General features: G+C 37.2%; 1 protein-coding gene across 2 annotated transcripts in view; it reads right to left on the bottom strand.

The window, feature by feature from the left end:
* The window catches only part of PPP2R2A (protein phosphatase 2 regulatory subunit Balpha), a 92,749-nt gene that overhangs the window by 10,392 nt on the left and 55,113 nt on the right, over nt 1-27,244 (bottom strand). For both annotated transcript variants that reach the window (XM_024560967.3, XM_024560970.3), the window contains exons 3-7: nt 22,875-22,972; nt 8,483-8,648; nt 2,751-2,863; nt 1,888-2,065; nt 1,032-1,196 (exon numbers count right to left, since the gene is read on the bottom strand). In XM_024560967.3, coding sequence (XP_024416735.1) covers nt 1,032-1,196; nt 1,888-2,065; nt 2,751-2,863; nt 8,483-8,648; nt 22,875-22,972 — 720 coding nt within the window. The remainder of the gene's footprint in view (nt 1-1,031; nt 1,197-1,887; nt 2,066-2,750; nt 2,864-8,482; nt 8,649-22,874; nt 22,973-27,244) is intronic.

Below are 27,244 nucleotides of genomic sequence, written 5' to 3'. Positions count from 1 at the left end.
ACTCCAATCAATTGAACCACCCGGCCAGGGCTCCCTCAAAGTTTAAGAGAACAACATGAACACAAATGAAAGATGTAAATGTATTTATACTTCCAGTGTCCTACGGCTAATTTATCAGAACTAGACTCGCCCAGGGACGCCTGCCTTTGGTGCACCAGGTGTGTAGGTTCTGCGCACACCTCACCGCCGCTGCCTGTGCTAGCACCACAGGAGAAAACACCATCCTCACCCTCCAAATTCACAACAGCATTTTATTTACTTAATAGCCACGTGAAATTATTTTGGTAACAGGCATGTACCAAGTTTCATGAATTTTAAAAATACTCAAAAACACGAAGACAAGAATAATGCAACCCCTTAATTTAATCCAGTGCTTTGCAAAGTTTTTTTTAAAGCCAAGGAAACCTCTTCTCAGAAGAAATATTCCTAGGAAGCTCAAAATAGGAAGAAAGGAAGAGAAGGGAAGGAGAAAAGAAACTGTTCTATATGAATACAGGATTGGGGGCCTTGCCCCAAGTTCCCAAAGAGCAGTATTCCATTAAACATATATCCACTGGGCCTGGCCAAGTAACTCAGTTGGATGAAGTGTCATCCCATAAACCAAAAAATTGTGGTTCAATCCCTAGTCAGGGTACATAAAGAAGGAAACCGATTGATGTTTCTCTCTCTCTCTCTCTCTCTCTCTCTCTCTCTCTCTCTCTGCCCCCTTACCCCAAAATCAGTAAGCAAGTCCTAGGGTAAGAATTTAAATAAAAATTATCTATCTATCTATCTCTATATAGACAGATAGAGAGAGAGATATGTATCTCTATCTTTATCTATCTCCATCCACCCAGTGGGACATCAGCAGACATGCCCCTGAGAAAGCCTTCTATGTTCTTCCAATAGAATAACCCATGATGCCTCATGGAGAGTCAGCAGCTTACCAGAGGTACAGGAGGCCCTGGGCACACAGGTTTAAGACTTGTAAACGTATGAGGTGAACTTCAAAGGGAAATGTTACCATTTGTAAAAAGATGCAATTAACTTACATTTAGAATGCCTATCACAGAGGGCAGATGCCCTCATGTCACATAACCGGATCGTTCCTTTACTGCTGCTGTATACAAACGTGTTACAGCTGTTTGGATGGAACTCTGCTGCTGTAATAACCTCTGTCAGCTCTTCCATGTTGGCAGGCTTGATATCCACAATATCTGGATAGCATTTTATTAAGGAATTTCCACTTAGAAAAAAGGTCAAATGTAATTGTACATTTCTCAAATCTGAAATTCATTCGTAGGCTGAAGTACAAGTATTCTGAATTGCATTCTAGTTCTTATATAATTTCAGAGGGACCAAAACCTTTAATGCTTAGGTACATGAGAGGCAATCACACACTGATGTTTTTCTCCCTGTCTTTTTCCCTCCCTTCCTCTCTGTTTAAAAATAAATAAAATAAAATCTCAAAAACAACAACAAAGAAGTGATTGTTACGTTTATCTTCCTAAATATTAAGAAAACCTAGTGTACATTCAAAACAGAGCAAAACAAAATCTTTAAGGGGAGCAAAAAGGGGAAAACTATTTGTACCACAAAGGATGGCACTGATTTACTTAACATAAAAAATGTGCTTTAAAAATAAAAATACGCAAATCTAATGAATTAGAAAATATAAATATGAAAAAATTGCTCATGTTTACTCAATTTAACAGGTATGCTACCTAACAACAAAAAAGGGCTTTTTACTATGTGCATACAGTGTGTGTGTCCCAGGTATATAAGTTTATTTGCCATGTACTTATATATGCACAGAAAATTTTCAGGACAATATAAACAATGAAAATGGGGTTTGGATAAATATTTCTATTGACTTTATACCACCAAAAAGAAAAAAAAAATGGATACTAAAACTCCTGTCTGTAATTTCCAGATGCCAAAGATTAATCCGCAAATCATCTGCAGATAAATATGTTTCATAATCACTATTAATAGAAATCGAGTTGATGTGATATGTATGAGCATTGGCAAATATTCTCCGTGGACTGGCCTCAACCATTAGATCCATGGGCCTAAAGACTGGCACCTGTCAATAAGACACATGAAAAACAGTCATTACAAAATGTTCATTGCTTACAATAGCACTGAAGGTTCAAAACACTTCATTTCTACAATTTTTGAGGGGATATAAAACAATATAATATTATACAGATTTAGGTTTAAAAAGTAACTTATTGTTGATCCTCTGAGGTTCAACTGAAAAGAAAAATAAGTAATTTGAATAATTTATCTTCTTTTACAGATAGCAATACTATTAGAAGTTGCAGTTCTTCCTAGTTCCAATCTTTTGCTTGAAAGACTTACAAAGCTAATAAATGTTTATGGTTTAAATTAAAGTGGCTAAAAAGGAAATTAGCCCAGAGTGTGTAATTCTTGGTGGTTTTTTTTTAGCTGCAATAAAATTTGGTCTATTTCTACTTTTTCAATTTCCAAAGAAAATTAATCTTGAAACTTAAGCTTGTAATAGTCGATAGTCAAACCACAAGAGCAAGAGAGCATGTGGCCCAGTGTGGAGCAGTTTTGTGTCGAGTACTGAGTCTGCCCCTGGCCACAGCTGAGATCGCTATGTAGGCCAGGGTCTCCCTAACATGGGGGTTTTCCTCTCCCATCTACAGAACTGTTGAGATGGGGGCAGACTGTAATGACTCTCTCCAACTTCTGCTCAGAGTACAGAATATGTAAGACAAACACAGAGCACCATTCATACTTACTCGTAGTGTAGTGACTGTAGTAGGATCTCTATACCTTCCATCTTCCTCTTTCAAGTTATACCCTTCTGGTCTTTTGTCTCTTTCACTGATTTTCCATAATTTTATTGTTTTATCTGGGGAGACAATAAAGTAAGTCCTCAAAAAAAGACTAATAATGGTAGGAGAAAAACACTTTATGGTATATTTAAACATGGTATTTCATATTTCACCTAAAAAGATCCCAAGAATAAAATCCCTTATATGACTCAAAAAAAAACCAAAACTTATTACCAGGTAAATAAAAAACACATAAACAGAAATACAGTGCAGAAATTATATTTTATGTTAATAGAACTCATAAAACTCCATTTGATATTAAAATAAAGTCATAGCCAGGTTCTTGTCCTTTAAAACTAAATAAAGCCAGAGGAGAAAAATTTCTATGTATATAAACACACATGTGTACATACATACAAATATATACATATATAATCTTAGTATTTAAGTTTTAAAGATTTTTACTTATTTTTAGAAAGAGAGGAAGGGAGAAAGTGGGGAGAGAAACATCAATGTGTGGTTGCCTCTCACGTGCCCCCTACTGGGGACATGGCCCAAACCCAGGCATGTGCCCTGACTGGGAATCGAACCAGCGACCCTTTGGTTTGCAGGCCGGCATGCAATCCACTGAGCCACAACAGCCTGGGCTAATATTTAATTTTTAAGAGAAAACAAACAACAAAATAGTTTAATACAGCCTAATTACTATTTAGAATAAAAATTGTAAGGAATCCGTCTCTCTTGCTGCCACACTTTCTAGCAGATCCTACCAGAGTCCACACATTACTTCACAGGTCTGGATTCCTCTGTTTAAATCTATTATTTTCCCATTGTACTAGGGATTCATAAGTAGCTAATAAGAACTGGAAAAAAAAAAACTGACTGATTACAAGCATATGTCCTGCCTTGGCCAGGTGGCTCAGTTGGTTGAAGGGTCATCCCATACACCAGAAGATCGCGGGTTTAATCACCAGTCAGGGAACATACCTAGGTTTGGATTCTACCCTGGTCGGGGCGCATACATATCACATCCATGCTTCTCTCTTTCAGGTCAATAACCATATCCTCGGGTGAGGATTTAAAAAAAAAAAAAGTCATACTTCCCCAAGTCCTTCAGGACAAAATTCTTACATCTTGAGAATACATTAAATGCTATTTTTTAAAATAAACCTTTATTATGGAATTATGTTGAGTTACAGAGAAGTTACAAAGACAGTAGTGTTCCCATATACCCTTCACCCAGTTTCTTCTGATGTCAACAGCTTACAACAACCTGGTACATTTGTTAAAACTAAGAAATTAATGTTGTACATTACTATTAACTAAACTCCAGACTTTGCTCAGATTCCACCAGGTTTTCTAACTTCCCTTTTCTGTTTCAGGGTCCCATCCAGGACCCAAACAACACTTTATTTAGTTGTCAAGTCTCAGTCTCTCTCACTTGAACAATTTCTCACACTTCCCTTATTTTTCATCACCGTGAAGTTCTGAGAACAGAGATGAGGTAATCTGTAGGATGTCCCTCAACGTTTGCCGCTTTCTCATGACCAAACCAGAATCTTGAGTTTTTTAGAAAGAGCGCCAGAGGTAAAGTGAGGGGATGCACAGTAGGCACAGGACCTCTCCGCTCTGATCACTTGGTTAAGGCAGTATGTGCCAGGTTTCTCCATTGTAGTCACTAAGTCCATTCCACCCTTACAGGGAGGATTAAGTTACCTTCCCTATAGGAAGTAGTATCTATCCACATATTATTTGATTCACCAATAAGAAGAGTGTCTTCTCCCTCACTTATTTGTTCAATCAATGATTTATGCCACTATGGACTCGTGCTTATTAACTTAACACTTTGTGTTATCCTAAAATTGCACTCATATAAAAATATCACATTCTTAATGTATAAAGACACATACTGGCCTAGCCACCTCCCTCTGCCAGCTGCCCCTGTGGATACCTTTTGCGAAGATGAAATCTAGACAGAAGGAACAGTCAACCCTACTGATTTGTCGTCTAGTGTTTCATTTAAACCCTATGGAATCATGTTTCTAATTATCTTAAAGTTCAGTGATGTGTGTTTTCTGTGTGCTATTTAATTTATATATTTACATAATTTAGATAAATAATTATATACTTTAGAATATTTTATCCCCAAATCTGAATATAAATGAGTCAAGCCTAAATTCTGTATTTTAGGAGAAATTATCACCTAAAGATGATTAGAATGTCAACGTCCCCTGCCTACCACCCAATCCCCGTAACTGTCTTATGGCCTGTTCAAATTCATCAACCTTATTAAAGATCCAGATAAAGAAATCACAATACACATATCAAACTTTCAAATGAGATGAAATTAGTTTGTGTTTCCTAATAGTGTTAACAGAAAATCCTTTTAAAATTATGAAAAAATGGTAAATATTTTAAGAAACAAACTTAAATTTCAAAGTGATAACATTTGTGACTTAAGAGGGTTAAAAAAACGTTTTTAACAGCATTAACACAGTCACAGAAGCACTACATAATTTCAGTGCAGTGCTTGGGGACAAGGCAGGCTGCAAATAAAATGTTTTAACAAATATGACATAAAATTTAAAGAAAATTTTTTCATTCATATGCTCTAAGGAAGTGACCTTTAAATCTGGAGTCTCTGGCCCACAGGTGGTGACACATGACCAACCTCCATAAACAGGCAGCCAAGGTGAGGGGGCTGACACACAGCTTTTCTGTGAAGGGAACTGTAAAATGTGCAAGGATGTCTGTTACTTCCACAAAATTAAGAACTTCTGTGTCATGGTGATGCCCTAATTGTCAACTGTAGTAATTAAAGAAGTGTTCAGGAAGTCCAAAAGTCCATGTATGCTTCTGGCTGCAGGCTCAGGGGTGGGTCAGGTAAAACCATGCTACCATATTTCCTCTGGGGGAACGCAGTTTTATATAAGCTCCAAATAGCTTATTAACAAGCTGTTAAAAAGCAACCTATTTATGAGTGAATTTTGTATTACTTATATATTCAAGACCCATCCATGGTCAACAGGTTACAGGCGGACCTTTTTGCAATGTGGAGTCGAGGAGAACTCAGAGAAAGGCAAAAGAAGTTAAGGTAAAGAGAATAAAATCACTTGAACATACATTAAATGAACTAAAGTTGTAAGAGATGACTATAAAGTCATTAAGGAAAAGCGATCTGGGAAATATCAAACAGTTTATGATGATCATGGAAAGCCAACTCAAGTATGAAAGTAAGATTAGTTTTGGTGAATCAAAACTGAAATGTTTGGTCCCATTATCTACTGTTTTTCCACAGGAATTTCTAACCCCGTGAATATAAAGACCCATTCATTAACATTTGGGAGGAGGAGGTATTATTACTCTATACTTCACAGAGAAAACTATACACACTGATATAAAGCTATTACTCAGATTTTCCCATAATCACTTTTTCTCTTTTTAAAGAGTCATGCTTTTCAGATACACCTCAAGTGCTACTCCTGCCATCCCTTTTCTCACCCCACCATTCTCAGACACAGCAGTCTGTACAACTCCCATTCCTGTTCTATCCTTCTACACTGGACTCTACGTTAGCACACAAAAATAATGTGGCCCTCTAACACCTGTGTTGTATTTAGTATTCATTAACAACAATAACAAAGACAAAAACCTATAATGCACTGTGCAATGCTCTTTAAAATAAGTTTTATTATTAATCATTTACTTTTCAAATTTACATGGTAGCCTATTTGGGACACAGTGTTGATTCTGTCTACAGAAAAGTACTGTACTACAATGATTCACACCCCTCGCCCCCACCCCTGGGATTCTCAGGGTGTTCCCTCACACTGAGCCTTTGTAAAGATTAGTCTAGAAAAGCTCATCCAGTGATACACTGCCTTGCTCATTTCAAGCCACAGAGAAGCACAAGGAAGACACACGAGCGTAAGCTAGGAATTGAAAGCTATTTAAGATTTAATCCATAGACAAACTGAAAGGGAATTTGCTTTCAAATACAACTGAGAAGAGGGGAAGGAGAAGGGTCTGAGAAAGAGAACTGGCTATGAACTAAGAATTGCTGAAGCTGAGTGACAGGTAGGTAGGTCTTCATTACACTATTCTATTTCAGCCTCTAGGTTAAAAATCCCCCGTTATAAAAAGTATGATAATTTAGCCACTAAGAAGTAAACTAGCAAATTATTAAAAGCAAACACTTCAATACATGAACTGTGCAAGACACTTCCTCTGGACATTTAATTCCAAAGGTAGAAACTATATAAATAATAAAATTGTGCATTATTTGATGTCAAAGAAAAAAGCAGTACCTGAAATGCTATTTGAAACATTTACCATATAAATTAAAACTGAACCAATATTAGAAGCCAACATAAATAAACAGCTCTATTCATGATGCTGTCAGAGCTATAAGCTTTAAGTCATTTTTTCCTCTTTTTTTAATAATAAAAGAGGGGAATGCAGAGCTTATACAAAAAAAGGGAGTAGAGAGCGCAAGTGTCAATGGGTTGGTAAGGGAGCACCTTGATAATAAAAAAAAGGGGGCAGGAAGAAACAGACGTCTGTGGTGTCAGAGAGCTGTGGTGTCAGAGAGCAGCATCGTTTTGCCAAGTGCATTTTGAAGAACTAGATACAGAGGGTGATAACACCTAAATTGGACCAAGGGGCAACTCATATTTTCCACCATGTCACCCAGAAGTCACCTGAGTTCACAGTCTGTGAATGGTCAAGAATGGTAAGGTCCAAGTGCTAAAAGTCTGCTTTTATGAATAGTGAAGACATGAGAAAATAAGAGAGATTTCCTCCAATTCTTGTGCCAGCCTCACATAAGTTTATCTGCATTTTTACAGACTCTGACTCCCCAGAACCTGGGAGCATCGCTCAGTCACTCTAATGACTCTCTTCAGTCCACAGCACCCTAAGGATAAACCAAGTCACGGCAACTTAAATGAAAAAAAAAAAAAAAAAAAAAAAAATTAAAGTAACAACAACAAAAACTCTCAATTCTTAAGTTGTCATAAAGAAGTTTAAATTCTGGTAGAGTCATCACACAATTCTAACCCTCACTTAAAAACTTTTCCTGAGAAAAAACAGTGTAAGGAAAAAACTTTTTCCAGCCATGAAGCTTGTTGGGAAGAAGGCAGTATGTCAAATCCAGCCTGCTGACAAGGATCAAGTAAGAAAAGTGCCCTTCTAGAGAGTATCCTTGAATGGATACTTTTGAGTATCCATTTATAGCAGCTTGAAATAATCTTTGGAGAGTTTTGGCACACTTAAAAAGGAGGAAGAATGGAGATTAACAATTACTGAGCATATATTATGTACTTCAGGAGTTATCACATTATCATCTCCACTTTGCAGAGGAGGGAAGTCTGACCCAGTTTAGTAACCTGCCTGAGGCTAAGCCAAGAAGTGGCAGGAATAGAGTAAGACCTAAATGCAGTGGTAACAGCCTGTTCTTTTCACTATAAACTGTGTGTGTGCTAAAAGAAAACCAACATCCGAAAATCTCTTTCACAGAATTTAAAAACTAAATGAGAGTAAAGAAGAAAGGACAAAAACAGAAAGAGTTTATATTCCATGTGGTAAAGAAATATTTCCAAATTACTATTTGCAGAGATCTCTTAACAAGTATTCCTCTTTGAAAAGGGTGATGTGTCCTACAGAACATGTGTACATGGAAAAAAAATTACACTTACCATTGGTAGACAATAAAAATTGAGCAGCATTTTTCTGGGGTAACCACCTAATTTTGTTGATCTTTTCTTCTATTTCTAAACTTTTCAAGTAGTCGAATTCGGGTTCATGGCTCTGAAAGGTGCTGTAAACATTATATTCTCCTCTGCTATGAGACTGGATTTTGTTCTAAAATGAAAACAAAAATATTTGGACCGCTTTTTAGAAATATTTCAAAATAGTAAAATGTAATCAGTTCCAACAGATCTTGCGGGTTCTGATTAATTCATTACCTGTATTATATATAGAATTATATTGTGGTTGTTTAAACATTCAAAGGAAAAAAAAGGAAAAGCTAAATAAAGCCTAATGAGTAAGCCGTATTTATTAGGCAAAGTGACATTGAAATATGGATCAATTTGATTACTAATTTACCATTATATTTTGAGCAGTGTAGGCTCATACTGATAAAAAGACCTGGGCATCCTAACAAGAGTGCTCATCTAAAAAGCAAAGATTAAATGAGAAGAGCTTGTCAGAAACAGCTGGCTAAGGCACACCTTTTTTCTCTTTAGGCTCAAGTTCTCAGTTATTTAATGGTATATTGTCCTCCTCAGTGCCCTTCCTGCTGCCTCCCTTGAGGTAATTTCACTGCTCAGACACTCTGTAAGAGGAGAAATCTCATATATGTAATGGCCCCAGCTGACCCACCCCCACCAAGACGACAGTTTCAGAGCTCTGCTACTCATGAAGTCCACATTCAGCATGACCCGGCAGCCCTGTCAACACACGGGCTCACCATCCTGCAACCAGCCTTCTCCTGAGCCTGGCACACACCAATGATTTATTTCATTTACTATCAGTGAGCGTGAATATAGGTTAAGCGATTGGATAAGGAGACTACTTGTGAACTTTCATTAACACTGATGATACCTTAGCGAAAGTGAAAATTCTAACCATGTTCAGAATTTCATCTTTTAACCTATCATCACATCATTAAAAATCGTTCCGTCAAAAATATTCAAAGTCTAGTTCACAGAATAACCTATGAAAAAATAGTTGAAACATAAGATATTATTGTCAACTATTTTAAACAAGTGAATTATCAAATAAAATGTTTAACATATTATTATTCTCCATGTAAAAGAAAACTTTATTGAATCATCATCTTAAAAGCATATTTTGGGTTGTTTTTTCCAGCAGCTTATCTGGATCGATCATTCACGGTTACCATCATATTTGGACCCTCTGATGGCAGTTTCAATCGTTATTGAATAGGGTTGCCAAATGTTAAAAATGCAGAGCACACCACAGAATGGGGGTAAAAAGTCAAAAAAGAACCTCTGTCTCATTACCATACTCTTATACCAAATTAGACAACCCAATTCATTAAACATATATACACTAATACCACTTTAGGAGAAATTCCAAAAATCTTCCACCTAAAGTAACTCACTCAGTCTCAAAAGGTTTGTCATGTTACTCTCCAAGAAAACTACTATAAATCGCAACTGAAATTTTAATATGCTGTGTTTTAAACTTAGCAAGAGACTATATAGCACTATGTACGTTAGGTCCTACCTAGACTACAGATTTAATGACATAGAATCTCTACCTCCAAGTAACTTATATATGTGAAACTTTAGTCAAAAGCAGACATAAAGGTCCATATAATTCAGATAAGCAATACAAAGAGCCAAGGGCAAGCACACATCATTCTATATTAAAAATCTTGGTCCACACAGGTTGCATTTTATTTGATGATAACTAAAGAAAAGCACAAACATATGAAAATATTTCCTAAAAGAGAAAAAGAACATAATCCTAAAGAATAAAGAGTGACTACACGGGTCTAAACATGATCCAAAAATAAATCATGGAGGTGTCTGGCAGTTTATCAATAGAGTGCAAGAAGCAGTTTCTTTGCAACAGGAAAAACAAATCTATCACACAAGAAGAAAGTTATGTCTAAAGGTTAGAAATGCCAGGCTGGGCTCATATATTAACATCTACTCTCTCCTGAGACTCCACTAAAATTACAGCAAAGGACCTCAAAAGACAAGATGACAGGAACAAAGACTGACGACAGAGATGACAGCAGCAGTCACAAATGGAAGAGGCCATAAAACAGATGCGTGAGTGGTAACTGACTCAAGGGACTGCAGAGAGCTGAACCGCAGCCAGTGGTTGGCTTTGGGGAGGGGTGTTCACATTATAATGATCATAAAGTCTTGTTCTCAGCATGAACTAGTAAGTACAGTGAGCAAATATTAAGAAAAGGAAACATAATTCCATGTTCACAACACTGTGCCGCTCAAACAAGAATGCATCAAAGTCAAAAAAGGCTTTTTTGTTTTTATTCTAAAAACTCTCCTACAGCCCTGGCCTAGTGACTCAGTTGGCTAGAGCATCCTCTCATAGAGCAAAAGGTTGCGGTTCGATCCTTGGTTGGGGTGACTGATGTTTCTCTCTTTCTCTAAAATCAATAAACATGTCCTCAGGTAAGGATTAAAAAAGAAAACAAAAATTCTCTTACAACCAGAGAATTGTGATGCCCTGTGGTATTATAAAATACTTCATATTTAGATTTTCTTGCACAGCTCTTTGCATTTTCCCTTTTCTTGGCTAGGCATTATAATCACTAAGAGAGAGCCTACGTTCTTAACCACACGATCTATTTATGTGAAATTTTCTATAATAAATGTGGAAGTGCTTTTATTCCCAACTCCTCCTGCAGTAGTGTCTGGCATGTAACAGGCATTCAAAAAAGGTTTTCTAAATGCACAAAAATTCCAGCAAAAAGAATGAACAAACTGATGGTGCTTGTATGGTAAGAAGAGGATGGAGTTAACCTGGTAAATGAAGTATGGTGCAGAAATTAGAAGGAACGGGCGAGCTACACATACAGCATGACAGAAGGGTCTTGAAAACACAGCTCTTACTGACAAAACTATGACGCAATGAGATGAGACACAGACTTCGCATACACTGAAAACACAATACACAAAAACAAAATCACACATTTCCACAGAAGTGTAAAAAGACTCCATAAACATAGAAAGGATATTATGTCACTTTAAAGCAAAGTAATGCAAACAGGGTGGTACTCATACATGGACTGACAAGTATCCTAATGGAGCAGAACCCAGAAACAGGCCTGAATTATGATGAAGGTGGCACTGCTGATGGAGCCAGGGGGTCTTATCACTGGATGATTTTCATGCATAGAAAATGGACCTTGACCCCTAGTACCACCCACCACTCCTGTAAACGGACTGCAGGCGAGTTCCTTGTAAATATGAAACATTCAAGAATTAGGTTCTAGGACAACACTGTCCAAAGCAGCTTTCTGCACCAATAGACAGCCTGTATCTGTACTGTCCAAAATGGTAGCCCTGGTCATATGGCAACTTGAGCACTTGAAATGTGGCTACTGTGAGTAAAAAAACTTTAAATTTTATTTAATTTTCTTTAATTAAAATTTAAGTAGCCACATGGAGCTAGAGTACTAGAAAGTACTCCACAGTACTACAGTACTAGAAAGTGCAGATCTAAAAGATATGGGGAATATGTATCCTTCTGGACCACAGGGTAGAGAATATTTCTTACATAGGACAAAAAAAGCAGTAAACCTAAGGAAAGCATTGATGTATTGTATTGTATTAATATCAACAACCTCAATTTGTCAAATTATATACCATTCAGAAAAATGAAAAGGCAACTCATGAAATGGAAGATACTCCAAATAAATATAACTTTTTGAGTTCATACTCAAAAAGTGTAAAAAACAAAAAGGGGGGGGCGAAACCAAGATGGAGGCATAGGTAGACACACTGTGCCCCCTCGCACAACCAAAAGAAGGACAACAACAATTTAAAAACAAAAAACAACCAGAACTGACAGAAAATTGAACTGCACGGAAGTCGGACAACCAAGGAGATAAAGAAGAAACATTCGTCCAGACCAGTAGGAGGGGTGGAGACGGGCAGCCAGGGCCGCAGGCACTGTCACAACGTGGCCGGCCCCAGAGACTGGCGGACTGTGGGATTAACAGGGCAGGCCTTGCAACCAACAGCAGACCCAGCGGCCCCACATTAGCGCATAGATAAACCAGGAGGGACTGCGGGAGAGCGAAGCAGACTGAGCATCCCAGGGCTCCAGCAAGGGGAAATAAAGCCTCAAACCTCTGATTGAAAACACCCACGGGGTTGAGGCAGCAGCAGGAGAAACTCCCAGCCTCATAGGAGAGGTCGTTGGAGAGACCCACAGGGGCCTAGAGCATGCACAAGCCCACCCACTCGTGAATCAGCACTAGAGGGGCCCAATTTGATTGTGGGTAGCGGAGGGAGTGACTGAAATCCGGCAGAGAGTGGAGCAGGCACCATTGCTCCCTCTTGGCCCCTCCCCCACATACAGCATCACAGCACAGCAATCAGCCTTACCCTGTCGCGGTGAATACCTAAGGCTCTGCCCCTTTACATAACAGGCACAAAGAGATTTAAAAAAAAGAAAAATGGCCCAAATGAAAAAACGTATCAAAGCCCCAGAAATAATTCAACTAAGCAGTGAACAAATAGCCAACCTATCAGATGCACAGTTCAAAACACTGGTAATCAAGAAGCTCACAGAATTGGTTGAATTTGATCGCAAATTAGATGAAAAAATGAAGGCTATGCTAAGAGAAACAAAGGAAAATGTACAGGGAACCAGTAGTGATGCGAAGGAAGCTGGAACTCAAATCAACAGTGTGGACCAGAAGGAAGAAGGAAACATCCAACCAGAAAAGAATGAAGAAACAAGATTTTAAAATAATGAGGAGAGGCTTAGGAACCTCCAGGACATCTTGAAACATTCCAACATCCGAATTATAGGGGTGCCAGAAGGAGAAGAGGAAGAACAAGAAATTGAAAACTTACTTGAACAAATAACGAAGGAGAACTTCCCTAATATGGCAAAGGAAATAGACTTCCAGGAAGTCCAGGAAGCTCAGAGAGTCCCAAAGAAGCGGGACCCAAGGAGGAACACACCAAGGCACATCATAATTACATTAGCCAAGATTAAAGAGAAGGAGAGAATCTTAGAAGCAGCAAGAGAAAAGGACACAGTTACCTCCAAAGGAGTTCCCATAAGAGCTGATTTCTCCAAAGAGACCTTACAGGCAAGAAGGGGCTGGCAGGAAGTATTTGAAGTCATGAAAGGCAAGGACCTACACCCAAGATTGCTCTATCCAGCAAAGCTATCATTTAGAATGGAAGGGCAGATAAAGTGCTTCTCAGATAAGGTCAAGTTCAAGGAGTTCATCATCACCAAGCTCTTATATGAAATGTTAAAGGGATTTATCTAAGAAAAAGAAGATAAAAAATACGAATAGTAAAAATGACAACAAACTCACAGTTATTAACAACCACACCTAAAAGAAAAAACAAAAGCAAACTAAGCAAACAACTAGAACAGGAACAGAACCACAGAAATGGAGATCACATGGAGGGTTATCAACAGGGGAGTGGGAGAGGGAGGGGGGGGAAGGTACAGAGAGTAAGTAGCATAAATGGTAGGTAGAAAACAGACAGGGGGAGGGTAAGAATAGTGTAGGAAATGTAGAAGCCAAAGAAGTTATATGTATGACCTATGGACATGAACTATAGGGGGGAAATGTGGGAGGGAGGGGGTAGGCAGGATGGAGTGGAGTGAAGGGGGCGAAATGGGGCAACTGTAATAGCATAATCAATAAATATATTTTTAAAAAACCCTCCCACAAATCAATAAGAAAAAGAACAGCCAATCCAGTAGAAAACATGTGCAAGAAATTTTAGTAGATACAACAGATCTCCAAATGTCCAATAAACACGTACCTCAACCTCAGAGTTAACAAAGTACAAATTAGCCCTTGCTGGTGTGGCTCAGTGGACTGAGTGTTGGCCTGTGAACCAAAGGGTTGTTGGTTCAATTCCCAGGCAGGGCACATGCCTGGGTTGTGGGTCAGGTCCCCAGTTGGGACATGTGAGAGGCAACCACACATTGATGTTTCTTTCCCTTTCTTCTTCCTCCCTTCCCATGTCTATAAAAATAAATAAAATCTTTTAAAAAAGGTACAAATTAAAAACACACTAAGATGTACCCATAACCTTTACAATGTTAGAAATTTTAAAAGAAGTGACAGTACATTGGCAAAGATGAGAAACAGAATTTTCAAATATTGTGCATGAGAATAAAATGGGCAGAACCCCTTTTACTGTGTTGTCTCCTATAACTGAATACCTACACCATGACCTAGTAAGTCCATGCATGTCTATGTACACACACACACAGAAAAAGAAAAAGAAAAAAATCAAGAACGTTCATAGCAGCAATATTCTTAATAGCAATAAACTGAATAAAGAAACTGAAACAACCAAAATCTGTAACACAATGGATAAACTGCAGTACAGAAATAAAAAGAACATTTTATAGCAATGAAAGTGGGCAATTTATATCTACACAAACATAATACTGACCAAAAGGGCCAGATAAAAAATACTGTATGATATAAAAAGTTCTAAAATTTTAGCCCTGGTTGGTGTGGCTTAGTGGATTGAGCACTGTCCTGAGAACCAAAGGGTCACTGGTTCTACTCCTAGTCAGGGCACATGCCTAGGTGCAGGCCAGGTCCCCAGTAGGGGGTGTGTGAGAAGCAACCACACATTGATGTCCCCTCTCATTCTCCCTCCCTTCCCCTCTGTCTAAAAATAAAATCATTAAAAAAAAAAAAGTTCCAAAAGTTTAAGCCACATTAAGTGTTAGACTATAGGCTTAAGGTGAGGAAGGAAAAATTATGGACTGGGAAAAGGAATAGGAAGGGTTTATGGAAGGATGAGTTCTATTTCTTGACCTAGATGTCTGCTCTGTGATAATCCACTAATATTTTGTGTATTTTTCGGTGTATATTTCAAAATCCAGTAAAACAGTAAAATCCAAAAAACAAAAACAAGAACAAAATATGATGCAGCTGCTTTGAAAACAGCAAGGGGGTTCCGCTTCAAAAAAGTTAAAAATAAATGTATAAGAACAACTCCACTTTTGGGTATACATCCAAAAGAACTGAAAACAGGATCTCAAAGAGATTATTCACAACAGCTAACAGGTAGAAGCAACCTAAATATTCATTGATGGATAAATGAATAAAGAAAATGCAGTGATTGGCATACTAAATAGAATATGATTCAGCCTCTAGAAAGAACTCCCAAACATACGCTACAACATGGATGAACCTTGAGAACATTATGCTAAGTAAAATAAGTCAGTCACAAGAAAACAAATACCGCATGATTGAACTGATATGAGGTATCTAAGGTAGTCAATCTCAGAAACAAAAAGCAGGAAGGTGGCTGCTACGGGGTATGGGGGGAAGAAGGTACGAAGTTCAGTGGGTACAGAGTTTGTCATGCAGTACTGGGAGGTGCTGGAGATCTGTTGCATAACAACTGTGTATGTGGTTGGCAATACTCTACGGTATACTTAGAAACTGGTGGGAGGTTGAATGTGGTATTTTGCCACAATTAAGTAACAATACAGCACATAAAAAAATACTATTGAAAGAACACATTCCAATGGTTATCTAAGTAGGGAAAGGCATACGGGAGCAGGTCAAGTGAATAAAAGGCAATGTATGCATGCCCACACACCTGCGTGCATATGTTTGTTTGCTTAAAGAGAGGGCCTCACCATGACCTATAATGATAGTATGTCATGAACTTAGTATGTCCCCGAGGCTCAAACAAACCAAAACAAAAAATAAAACAGTAAAATCCAAAGGTGACAGAACTAACCAAACACTTGGAAAGAGAACTGGAATTTCACTTCTTACACAATAGTAAATTCCAGAAGGAATACTTGAATGTTTACAAATAAACAAAATCAGCAAAATAAAGCACAACAGGGAGTTTCTATGCAAAGTTCAAGTTTGAAAATGAACTTGTAAGTACAAGCAGCACTCAACTGAAGAGCTTAGCAATCAGCAGAGAGAGGTACTTTACATTATATTCCATTTCTGGAAAACATAATGCTCTAATGAGAGCTGGAACCTCAAAAACTTGTAGGTAACTGATAAATATGTGATAGCTAATTGGGTACAAATCTAGACAACAGACGGCTGAACAAGAGAGGTGGCTGGATGAATTCATGAAAAAATACAAGTGAGGAATAGAACCCAGGTCTTTAAACTCTCAATCCAAACTCCTCCCAACTTTTCCTCCTCTAAACCTACTGTAGAGAAGATATTTTTTAATGGCAATTTTAAAAAGTCTGAGGATCAAGTTCTTTCCTCATTACTATAAAGTACAATAATAAAAGTGATTTTTTTGTGTGATCTATATCACCTCAGGCTTATTACTTAAAGATTTTTTTCATTTATTAAACAATATCCAGCATTGTGGATACTCATCACAATTTACACAGTATTTACTTTTTTAAATTAACTTTTAGAGAGAAAGGAAGGGAGATATAGAAAAACACAGATTTGTTGTTCCACTTGTTTATGCATTCACTGCTTGATTCTTGTATGTGCCCTGACCAGGGACTGAACCCGCAACCTTGGTGTAAGGGGACGACACTCTAACCAACTGAGATACCCAGCCAGGGCACAGGGTAAATTAAAGTGTTATTTTTTACCCACTTCACTAGGTGTGTGATCTTAGAAAAGTTATCGTAAGTCTCGACTCATTTGTAAGTTTGTAATAAATCAAGACATAGATAGTAAGTGAAGAATTAGATAGCAAGTCATTATTTTCATGTGAAGATTAAGTAAAGTTTAGGAGCCGTGGCAGATAAACTATTGTTGCTATACCCAGGTAAGAATGGGCAAGGAATCAGGACATGTGGGCTCTAGAGTAAGAGTTTACCTCTTTGTTAACTGTAAGGACTTTGGATGAGTTAACCTATTGTCTGGGTCCCCCAGTTTCTTAATAGGTAAAAGGAGATTGCATTAGCAGGTGTTATAAATTTGGGGCCCATAGGTTATATGATCCCTGCCCTGAGATTTTGTGAATGTGGATGCAGTGGAAACTTACATATTTATTTTCACTAACCTGTAGCTGAAATTCAGCACTTCTGATTATGGATGTAGGCAACAAACCATAGTATTAGCAACACCAGTGACTTTGTCACTACAGAAATGACATGTTTTAAAAATCACATCCCAGCACAAAAACACATTATTCAAATACCCTGAAGAACATATTTCAGTATAATTTCCTTCAAAATCCTATGTATTTCAGGTAATTAAAACATTCTGAGAAGTCCACAGAATTTATCTGTCTACTGGAGGGAATCAACGGCACAAGAAAAGTTAGGAATCCTTGCTCAATCCTATAAATTTTACCTCTTAATTTCTAATAATGTACCATGGAGTGGCGGAGAGGACAGAGACTACTTCTGGAATGCCAGTAATAGCCCGTTTCTTGACCAGGGATAAGTTACACAAGTGTGTGTGTTTTGTGAAAATTCATGTACGTGTTCACTTATGATTCTGTATGTTTATCTTTATGTGTGATCTATCTTGGGAAAAATGTTTAATAGTATTTTTATTTTTTGAAAGATTTTATTTATTTATTTATTTATTTATTTATTTATTAGAGACAGGGGAAGGGAGGGAGACAGAGAGGGAGAAAAACCTCAATGTGTGGTTACCTCTCACATGCCCCCAACTGGGAACCTGGCCCTAACTGGGAATCAAACCAGTGACCCTTTGGTTCACATGCACAGGACAGCGCTCAGTCATCCACTCAGCCACACCAGCCAGGGCTAATAGTATTTTTAAATAATATAAACTTGAAACTGTATTTTGGAGTTTTTATCATTATCCATTTAATGGAATACAGACAATTTTTTATTTTACATTTTCTCTCAGGTGAAGTCTCCAAGGGACTAAAAAAAGTGAAAGTGTTGGCATCTTGGGCCTCCCTGAATTCTGATTTAGTGGTTCGAGGTACAGCCTAGGAATATGCACTTTAAATACATGCCCCAAGTGATTCTAACATTTTATACTCTGAAAAGCACATCAAAAAGTGAATGAAAAATGAACAGATAAGGCTTAGAAAAGGAACCTTATTTTATAGATATTTTGATTTGGAAGACATCACAGTGATTTTTTTGACTTTCTTGCATATTCCTTCTTCTTGGCAGATGGGCATCCAACTCTTGTGTATTTATTTCTGTATACAAAGTAAATCAATTTCTTCTTTATACACGAATCCTTAAATATCAAGACATCAAGACTCTTCATAGTCTCTTTTGGCCATACAATCTCTATCCCTTCAACCATTCCCCAATGACATACCTAAATTTGCTATTCTGACTGTCACACAGTAAGTACCAGGTTAAGGGAATGCTGCCACATCATCCTAAAACAGGTCCATTCTTTCACTTACATCTACATCAACTAAAGCAACCCCTTTGTATAATGATATTGAATTCTATTAAACTGCATCTTGTTGATTTTGAGCCCCATTCTAAGTCTTTACAAAGAAAGAGAAAATACAATCATATTAACAATACTATCGCTCTTTTGTGATAAGCATGGTAAGATTTCTTCTCTATACTGTTAAGGAGTTTTAGGAATATCCCATTAAGAACAAAAATATGAGAAAGGAGCCCTAGAAAGTTACCAGCACTCCTAGAAAACAGAAAACAAAGGCTGTATACCAATCTGTAAAGAATCCAGGAAGAAATGAAAATTTCTTCCTTTCTCCTTAATTGTTCCTTTAAATTAAAAAAAAACAAAAACAAAAAAAACCCCCACCATTCCACTACATATACCTCATTGTTGTCAAAAGCTATTTTATATAAACTATGAAAATAAGGGAATAAAGATGAGTCACCTACTTTGGACACAGACTGTGTATCAAAGATTTGGACCCCTTATTGGGGTGATCACTTTGTAAAGTATATAAATGTCTTATCGCTATGTTGTACACCTGAACCTAACAGAATATTGTATGTGAACTGTAAATGGAAAATAAATTAACTTTTAAAATTTGGACCCTTACTGACCACATGGTGGACATGATGCATTGTGGAAATTATTTTACCCTTCTGCCCTGCTTCTACTGCAGAGAATCTGTCCAACAAAAACTACTCAAATCCATTAGTTATGAAAATGCTATTAAATGACACAAGATCACCAGCTGAAATATATTTGAACTGAATGAAGACCCTGTAAATGACTACTGGGATTCTCTGATTGGGGGACAGATGGACACGCAACAAGAGATCCCCAACGGGATTATAGGAAGGAGACCTGCCATGTCTGAAGGGTAAAAGAAGTGAGACAGAAGGTGGATTAAAGATGTAAAAGTGTGATGTGCCATGTTCGCTACTGTATGACCTGTTCTTCTTAATTAATGGAGGACAACAAAATGAGAGAGCAAAAAATGGTTTCCAGTCAAGTGAAGTTTCTCTGCCAAACTTGAAGCAGAAGGTGAGGGGATAAAGTCTCACCAGTGCAAATGTCACTCTATTTTGCAAACAGCAATAGTGCCATTATCAGAGATGAAGGAATGCTCACTGGATAAGGAGCAATGTATCCTGGAATGTGCTAGAATAGCTGTTGGTGGTTAGAAGAAGCTGGACTGAAATTTAGAGAACCAAGTTCTAATTCTAAAGCTTTGCTATTATACTAAGAAATATTAACCTGGTATTATAAGCTTTTCCTGGGATTGATCTAAAAATTAGAGCAGACCATCTCTTAAGTTCTCTTCTTTTCAAAATGCAACGTTATTTTACAGGTATCTATACAGCGCCCAGCACAAGTAATGCCTCCTTGAGTGTGGTTGGTAGGGTAATAATATGGGTGTAATAATTTATAGTTTTAATTTGAACATTTCACCTTAAAATGTCATATAGTGTCCTTGAGTATGATATATTGTTATGTTACAGAGCTACATGCTTCTGATTGTGTAATAAAAGATTTTGTAGTAAAAAAAAAAGGGGCATTATTTGTGCCAGACCCTGTATATGAATTCATAAAATCTAATCTATGTTAGGTACTGAAATAAAGGCACCAGAAGAGGTGTGAGGTGCATACATTTCTAATCAGTAACATAGACATCGACTGTGGTGAAGACAACACAGTATTAGAAGCTCCAGAGGGCTTAAAAATGTAGAAAATAAATTAGCTAAAATGCATCAAATTACTATTAATAAGATCAAATTTCAAGGTTGGGGGGGAATTCAATTGTTACCATGATCGTTATTTAATCTATCACTTAAAGTACAATGATATTTACTCTAATTCTCAAAACACACACTAATTCTAGATAATGAATCTTGTCTTAAATTCTTAAATGCAGTTAAGAATGCTACATGAAAAAGGAACTCCTTTTTTCCTCCTAATGGCCCTTTTCAAAATGGCAGTCACTTAGCTAATTCCATCTTATATATTTTAAATATTAGTTCTTTAAAATCTTCAGTGAAGTTTCAGAAAAGAATCACAGGACATGATTATTCTTTAAAATTGTTGGCCTTATTTCCCAATACAAGTAAAATGTGTAGCAGTTTCAGTAACTCTATGTTAAACCTTTAATTCCAATTCATAATATTACCGACAGACCTTTAGGAAAATAGTAAGCTAATTGCTTATTTGCTTTGACTATATTTATTGAACCCCTATTAAAGTAGACCTCCATTAAATGAGTCATTTTTTCACATTTGACTTTAATAACAAACCATCTTCTTCTACGGAAGGTGAAAATGACCTCATTCTTAAGTAAAATATTTCTAAATTTGTTTTAAATTAACAATGTAGATTTTAAAACAATGTAAAACCCTCATTAAAAATGTAGACTCCCTCAGAAACCCTCAATGTAAGCCCATGTAATACCCTTCAAGATGAACTGCTTAAAAAACAAAATTAATTTTAAATGGTTTTCTCCAAACACCTTTTTTAAAAAAATAAAAGCAAAGTGTAGAAAACCACTGACTTTCAGTTGTTAAACAAAAAAACAAACTCAAAGGCAGAAAATTGCCTATGGAAAAGGCAGTTCTAAAATCTGAATAGCAAATTAACATTCACATTCTGGTTATCAAAGAACATTGGGAAAAGGATGCACCAGAAATTCTGGGTTCTATCTAGTTGTTAGTGCTGTCACTAAGTAATCAAGGGATCTCTTAATACCTTGACTGTCTCATTTGTAAATACAGGGAAATTATAATGATCTGTAGGGCTACATTTCAGCTCTAAGTATTTCAAGATTCTTATGGTCAAATTTTTAGCTGCTTGAAAATAAGAACAGAAGACTAACACCCACTCCCACAGAATATTTTTTGTCAAGAAAAGCTTGAGACTTATTTTCATAATTTCTTCCAACCAAAAATAGTAATAAATAAAAGGAGACACTTCTGGTGTATGTGCATCTTCTAATCAGACACTATGAATCATTTCTTTTAAAATTAAATTACCTACCTCACTGGGGTGTTGTGAGGATTAATTCATTAGTGTTTGTAAAGCACTTTGAGATCCTCAGGTCAAAGGCGCTATAAGTGCAAAGTAGTAGTATTATTACTAGATTCTTTGCTTATTGAAGGAATTTCACAATCCTTTAAAACCTAACTCTGTGTTATGATTTAGACATCTATTTGTAAAACCTTGTAATTTATCCACATTACTCTTAACTCTTTTTAAATATATTATAGAGAGGGGCAGAATATATCAAAAATAATTTTTAAAGATTAACTTTGATCTACAAATGGAGGGAAAGAGTAAGGGAAAATCTAGTGTGACAACTTTTGTTTACAATTTTAGTGAGAAATCTTATCAATACGATTTGGAAATGTGCCTAAGAGTTTTATACCCAAAACAAAACAAAACCTGCTTCAATTACAGATTCCTTTCTTTAAAGAGAAAACAATTTGCAAATCAGTTCCACTTTAAAAAAGGTACTGAACTTATGAATTACATAAATATACATGTAACTGTCATTTAAAACCTTTATATTTAAATCAGAGTGACAGTATCAGTATGGACTGACACAAACTAACTGAGCGACTTTTTCTTTAAGCTGGCCTCCCACCCCTAATCACACAAGAGCAAACTAAGCAGTGAGAAGAGGTCAAAGCAATTTTGCTTTATGGAGTTTTTTAGAGAAAAAAAGAAGGCCAAGGCTTCAAAACCAGTTAATATCTTGGATTACTCTACCACTCTCCACCCCCTTCTCCCAACAAATCTTTTTACAATTACAGCATTGTGTTTTAAATCAAAGCAACACACATACACGCACACAAAGCTAAGAGAAACATGGCTGTCTATACACTGGATATTCTGCTGGATAAACAGACATTTCTTTTAAAAACTGCCAATGACCTCTGATGAGATCCTTCAGTGCAACAGAAGCTCCAGTCCCAAGAGCAAACTGAAAGTTACATATTAAAATCTGAAACACTTACCTCCTGCTCCTGTTGAAAGATGACGACTCTACCACCTTTATCTCCTGTTGCTAGTAATTCTCCAGAATGATTAAATTCTACTGTAGAAATTATATCTGCTGTATAATTGAAACAAACAAAAAAAGACATTAGCTTTTCTCTCCCAATTCAGAAGTTTTAGAACTGAACATGTTTTTCCTAACATATTCCAAGTCTACACATCAAGCTGCCATCGGAAATAAAGTAAATCTAAAGATTTTTCATGAATATTTTGGTTCATCAACAAAACAAAACAAAACAAAACCTCCCCAGAATAAACTAATGTGACTCTATTTTAACAAATAGGATCACAACAAATAATAAATACTAGTGATTTATTAATATGTCACTAAATTCATGAATGTAGAGAAATCAACTTGTGATACATTCTATGATAGCATCATTAAACATTACCAATTATCTTGCTAATTTTATTATATATACTTTTGATAAGCTCTTTATACAAACCCAAAGATGGACTCTAAAATTAAGGCAGTTATAACTAAGATGGGGAAAATAGTTAAGTGTAAAAATAATTTCAGATAGAATTCTAAGTCATAAATTAATAAACTCAAATTATGGCCTCTCAAATAAAAATGTGCAAATGGAGCACACTTATACCACAAATGCTGTGTGCCATCTGCCTTCAGGGTGCACAGTTCTTCCTGTGCCTCCCAAACATTGCAGAGGCACAGATTCAGGTATAATGCACCCAAAGTAGGTGCTAACTTCACAGTCAAGTTCAAATATAATTATTGGGGTTTTTTCCTTGCTTCTTGACACCAGAGCCATTTTCCTAAGGAAAACAACTAAGTTGCTGAATTGGGCATTAAGATAAAGCAATATACTGTAAAATTCACAATTGTTATTAACAAATTCTTCACTATAAAGCATTATGCCAAATTAGGAAAGACTCTACCATATGCATTTTAAATAAGTCAGTCAACTTTTTCTACCAATGAAGGGTTATTTTCTGGTCTACATTAGCTCACTCTAAGAATTTAACAATGTGGGGACTTCTGGCCACCATGGAGGTGTAAGGTAGATACACTTTACCACCTTGCACAACCAAAAGAAGGACAACAACAAATTTAAAAACACAAAAACAACCAGAACTGCCAGAAAATCAAACTGTATGGAAGGCCAACAACCAAGGAGTTATGGAAGAAACATTGATCCAGACTGATAGGAGGGGCTGAAACGGGCAGCTGGGGTGGAAAGAACATGCAGCAAGGCAGTGGCTGGAGGAGCAGGCGATCCCACACTTGTGTGCGGATAAACTGGGATGAACAACTGGGGACTGAGACAGACCGTGCAACCCAGGGTTCCAGTGCAAAGAAATAAAGCCTCAAAACCTGTGACTGAAAATATCTGTGGGGGTTGTGGAAGGAGGAGAAACTCCCAGCCTCACAGGAGAGTCCACTGGAGAGACCCACAGAGACCTAGAATGTACACAAACCTACACAGCCGGGAATCAGCACCAAAAGGGTCCAATTTGCTTGTGGGTAGCGGCAGAAGTGACTGAAAGCCGGCCCAGAACTAGGCAAGTGGCACTATTCCCTCTCGGACCTCTTCCCCATATACAGCATCACAATGCAGCAACATGGGTTGCCCAGCCCTGGCAAATACCTAAGGATCTGCCCCTTACAACGTAACAGGTGCACCCAGACAAAGAAATATGGCCAAAATGAAAGAACAGATCAAAACTCCAGAAAAGGACTAAGGGATGAAGAGATATCCAACCTATCAGGTGCAGAGTTCAAAACACTGGTAATCAGGATGCTTACAGAAATGGTTGAGAATTGTCACAAAATAGAGGACAAAGTGAAGGCTATAATACAAAGTGAAATAAAGGAAAATATATGGGGTGGGGGAAGTAGTGGAGGGAAAATAGAGACAACTATACACGAAGAACAATATAAAACATAATTATGTGAAAATAAATATAAAACAAAATAAAAATATACTGGGAACCAACAGTGAAGGTAAGGAAATCGGGGCTCAAATCAAAAATTTGGAGAAGAAAGAAAGAAACATTCAACCAGAACAGAATGAAGAAACAAGAATTCAAAAAAATGAGGAGAGGCTCAGGAACCTCCAGGACATCTTTAAACATTCCAACATCCAAGGAGTTGAGGAGCTAGAAGGAGAAGAGGAAGGGCAAGAAATGGAACTTATTTGAACAAATAATGAAGGAAAAATTCCCCAATCTGGCAAAGGAAATAGACTTCCAGGAAGTCCAGGAAGCTCAGAGAGTCCCAAAGAAGCTGGACCCAAGGAGGAACACACCAAGGCACATCATAATTACATTATCCAGGATTAAACAGAAGGAGAGAATCTTAAAAGCAGCAAGAGGAAAGGAGACAGTTACCTACGAAGGAGTTCCCACAAGACTATCACTGATTTCTCAAAAGAAACCTTGCAGGCAAGAAGGGGCTGGAAAGAAGTATTTGAAATCATGAAAGGCAAGGACCTACATCCAAGATTACTGTATCCAGCAAAACTATCATTTAGAATGGAAGGGCAGATAAAGTGCTTCTCAGATAAGGTCAAGTTCAAGGAGTTCACCATCACCAAGCCCTTATTATATGAAATGTTAAAGGGACTTACTTAAGAAAAAGAAGATCAAAACTGAACAGTAAAATGACAACAAACTCACAACTACCAACAAATGAACCTAAAAAGAAAAACAACGAAAACAAAAACTAAGCAAACAACTAGAACAGAAACAGAATCAGAGAAATGGGTATCACAAGGAGGGTTTTCAGCGGGGAGGGGAAGAGGGTAGAATGGAGGCAAAGGTACAGGGAATAAGCAGTATAATTGCTAGGAACAAAATAGACAGGGGGAGCTTAAGAATAGTACAGGAAGTGGAGAAACTAAAGAACTTTTATATGTATGACCCATGGACATGAACTAAGGAGGGGAATACTGGTGGGAGGAGTGGTGCAGGGCAGAGGGGAATAAAGGGGAGAAATAAAATAGGACAACTACAATAACATAATCAATAACATATACTTTTAAAAAAGAATTTAACAATGTGACTTTCTATAATAAAGAACACCAAGTACCTAAAAATTTACTGACCAATACATTTAATCAATAATCTGTCCAGCACTGCATATTATCATTTTCTTTTTGGTGATTTTTCCAACTCCAGCCTGATTTTGGAAAGCTTTCTTCGCTTCCTCCACTGTCTAGGACCACGGCATTTTACCTTTTTGAAACTCCAAGAACCTACTGAGAGTTACACATGCTCTACGAAGAAACCGCACACATTTATGTGCACACAAAAGTATGTGCGCCGTTTCGGAGGGCCTGGACAGCACCTCACACCAGGTTAAAACAAGAGCCCAGACAGCCCACCACAGTCAGGGATCAGGAGGAAAGAATGCTTACTGCTTACACATGCATGCGTAGGTAACACAAATGTGTAAGACAATGCATTGGATTACTCTGTAAAGCCAACGATCAATACGTACTTAAAAGCCAATCTATTAGGTGCTCTGTACTGGACTTCTGTAATGAATATAATAAGGCATTAAAAACATACCTAGTCCCTGCACTTAAGGAACAGCATACAGCCAGAGAGAGAAAATAAGTGAAGACCAATATTAGACAGAACATACACAGTCACATCCTATTTGAAGGTTAGGTTCTAAAATCAGGGAATGAGGTAAAAAAAAAAATCACCATACTAAAAATTATCTTTAAACTCAAATCCCTGAGGAGAGAGAAATTCTTTCTCTTATACACCCAGCTAACTTCCCTACAACATTTAAAGTTTCTTTGGCTAGCCCATCAAATAAAATGGCTAACTCAAACATGAAACCATGCTTTTACAGTTTTTCTGAGTTGTAAAATGTCAAGATCTCACAAGGTCTCACTGGCAATATGACATATAAAAAGGATGAATAAAAGGGAAAAGAAACTCAAATACTGATCTTTGAACTGCAGAATATGCTCTCAGCTTGGTGAGATGTTCATACCTGTCACCAACACCAGGTTTATTCTCCTGTTCACTCAATGGAATAACAGGCAGAGTGGCTCAGTATTTAAATTATTTTCTTTTCCCCAGGTCCAAATTGTTGCATTCACTTAAATTAAAGAAACGAAAACTCCTTGTCAGGTAGATGAGCTGTTGCAGCTAAAACCTTATAAGGAATATGTCAGTGACATAGTGTGACCAGCCTGGCTGGCCACCCCACTGAGCAGCAGTGAAAAGCAGCGGAGGGAGCTGTGCTGCACAATGGCCTCCACTTCTAACAGGGAGGAAACCCTGACCTTCCTTAGGTGAGCTGGACAGGAGAAAAATCTGGAGGTGATTAAGCCCAAGGAGATTGTAATAAAAA

Source organism: Desmodus rotundus, chromosome 9, assembly GCF_022682495.2.
Source record: "Desmodus rotundus isolate HL8 chromosome 9, HLdesRot8A.1, whole genome shotgun sequence".
In the NCBI taxonomy this organism is placed as follows: Eukaryota; Metazoa; Chordata; class Mammalia; order Chiroptera; family Phyllostomidae; genus Desmodus; species Desmodus rotundus.
The sequence above is the reverse complement of the archived record's forward strand: the minus strand, read 5'-3'. Positions and strand labels throughout refer to the sequence as shown.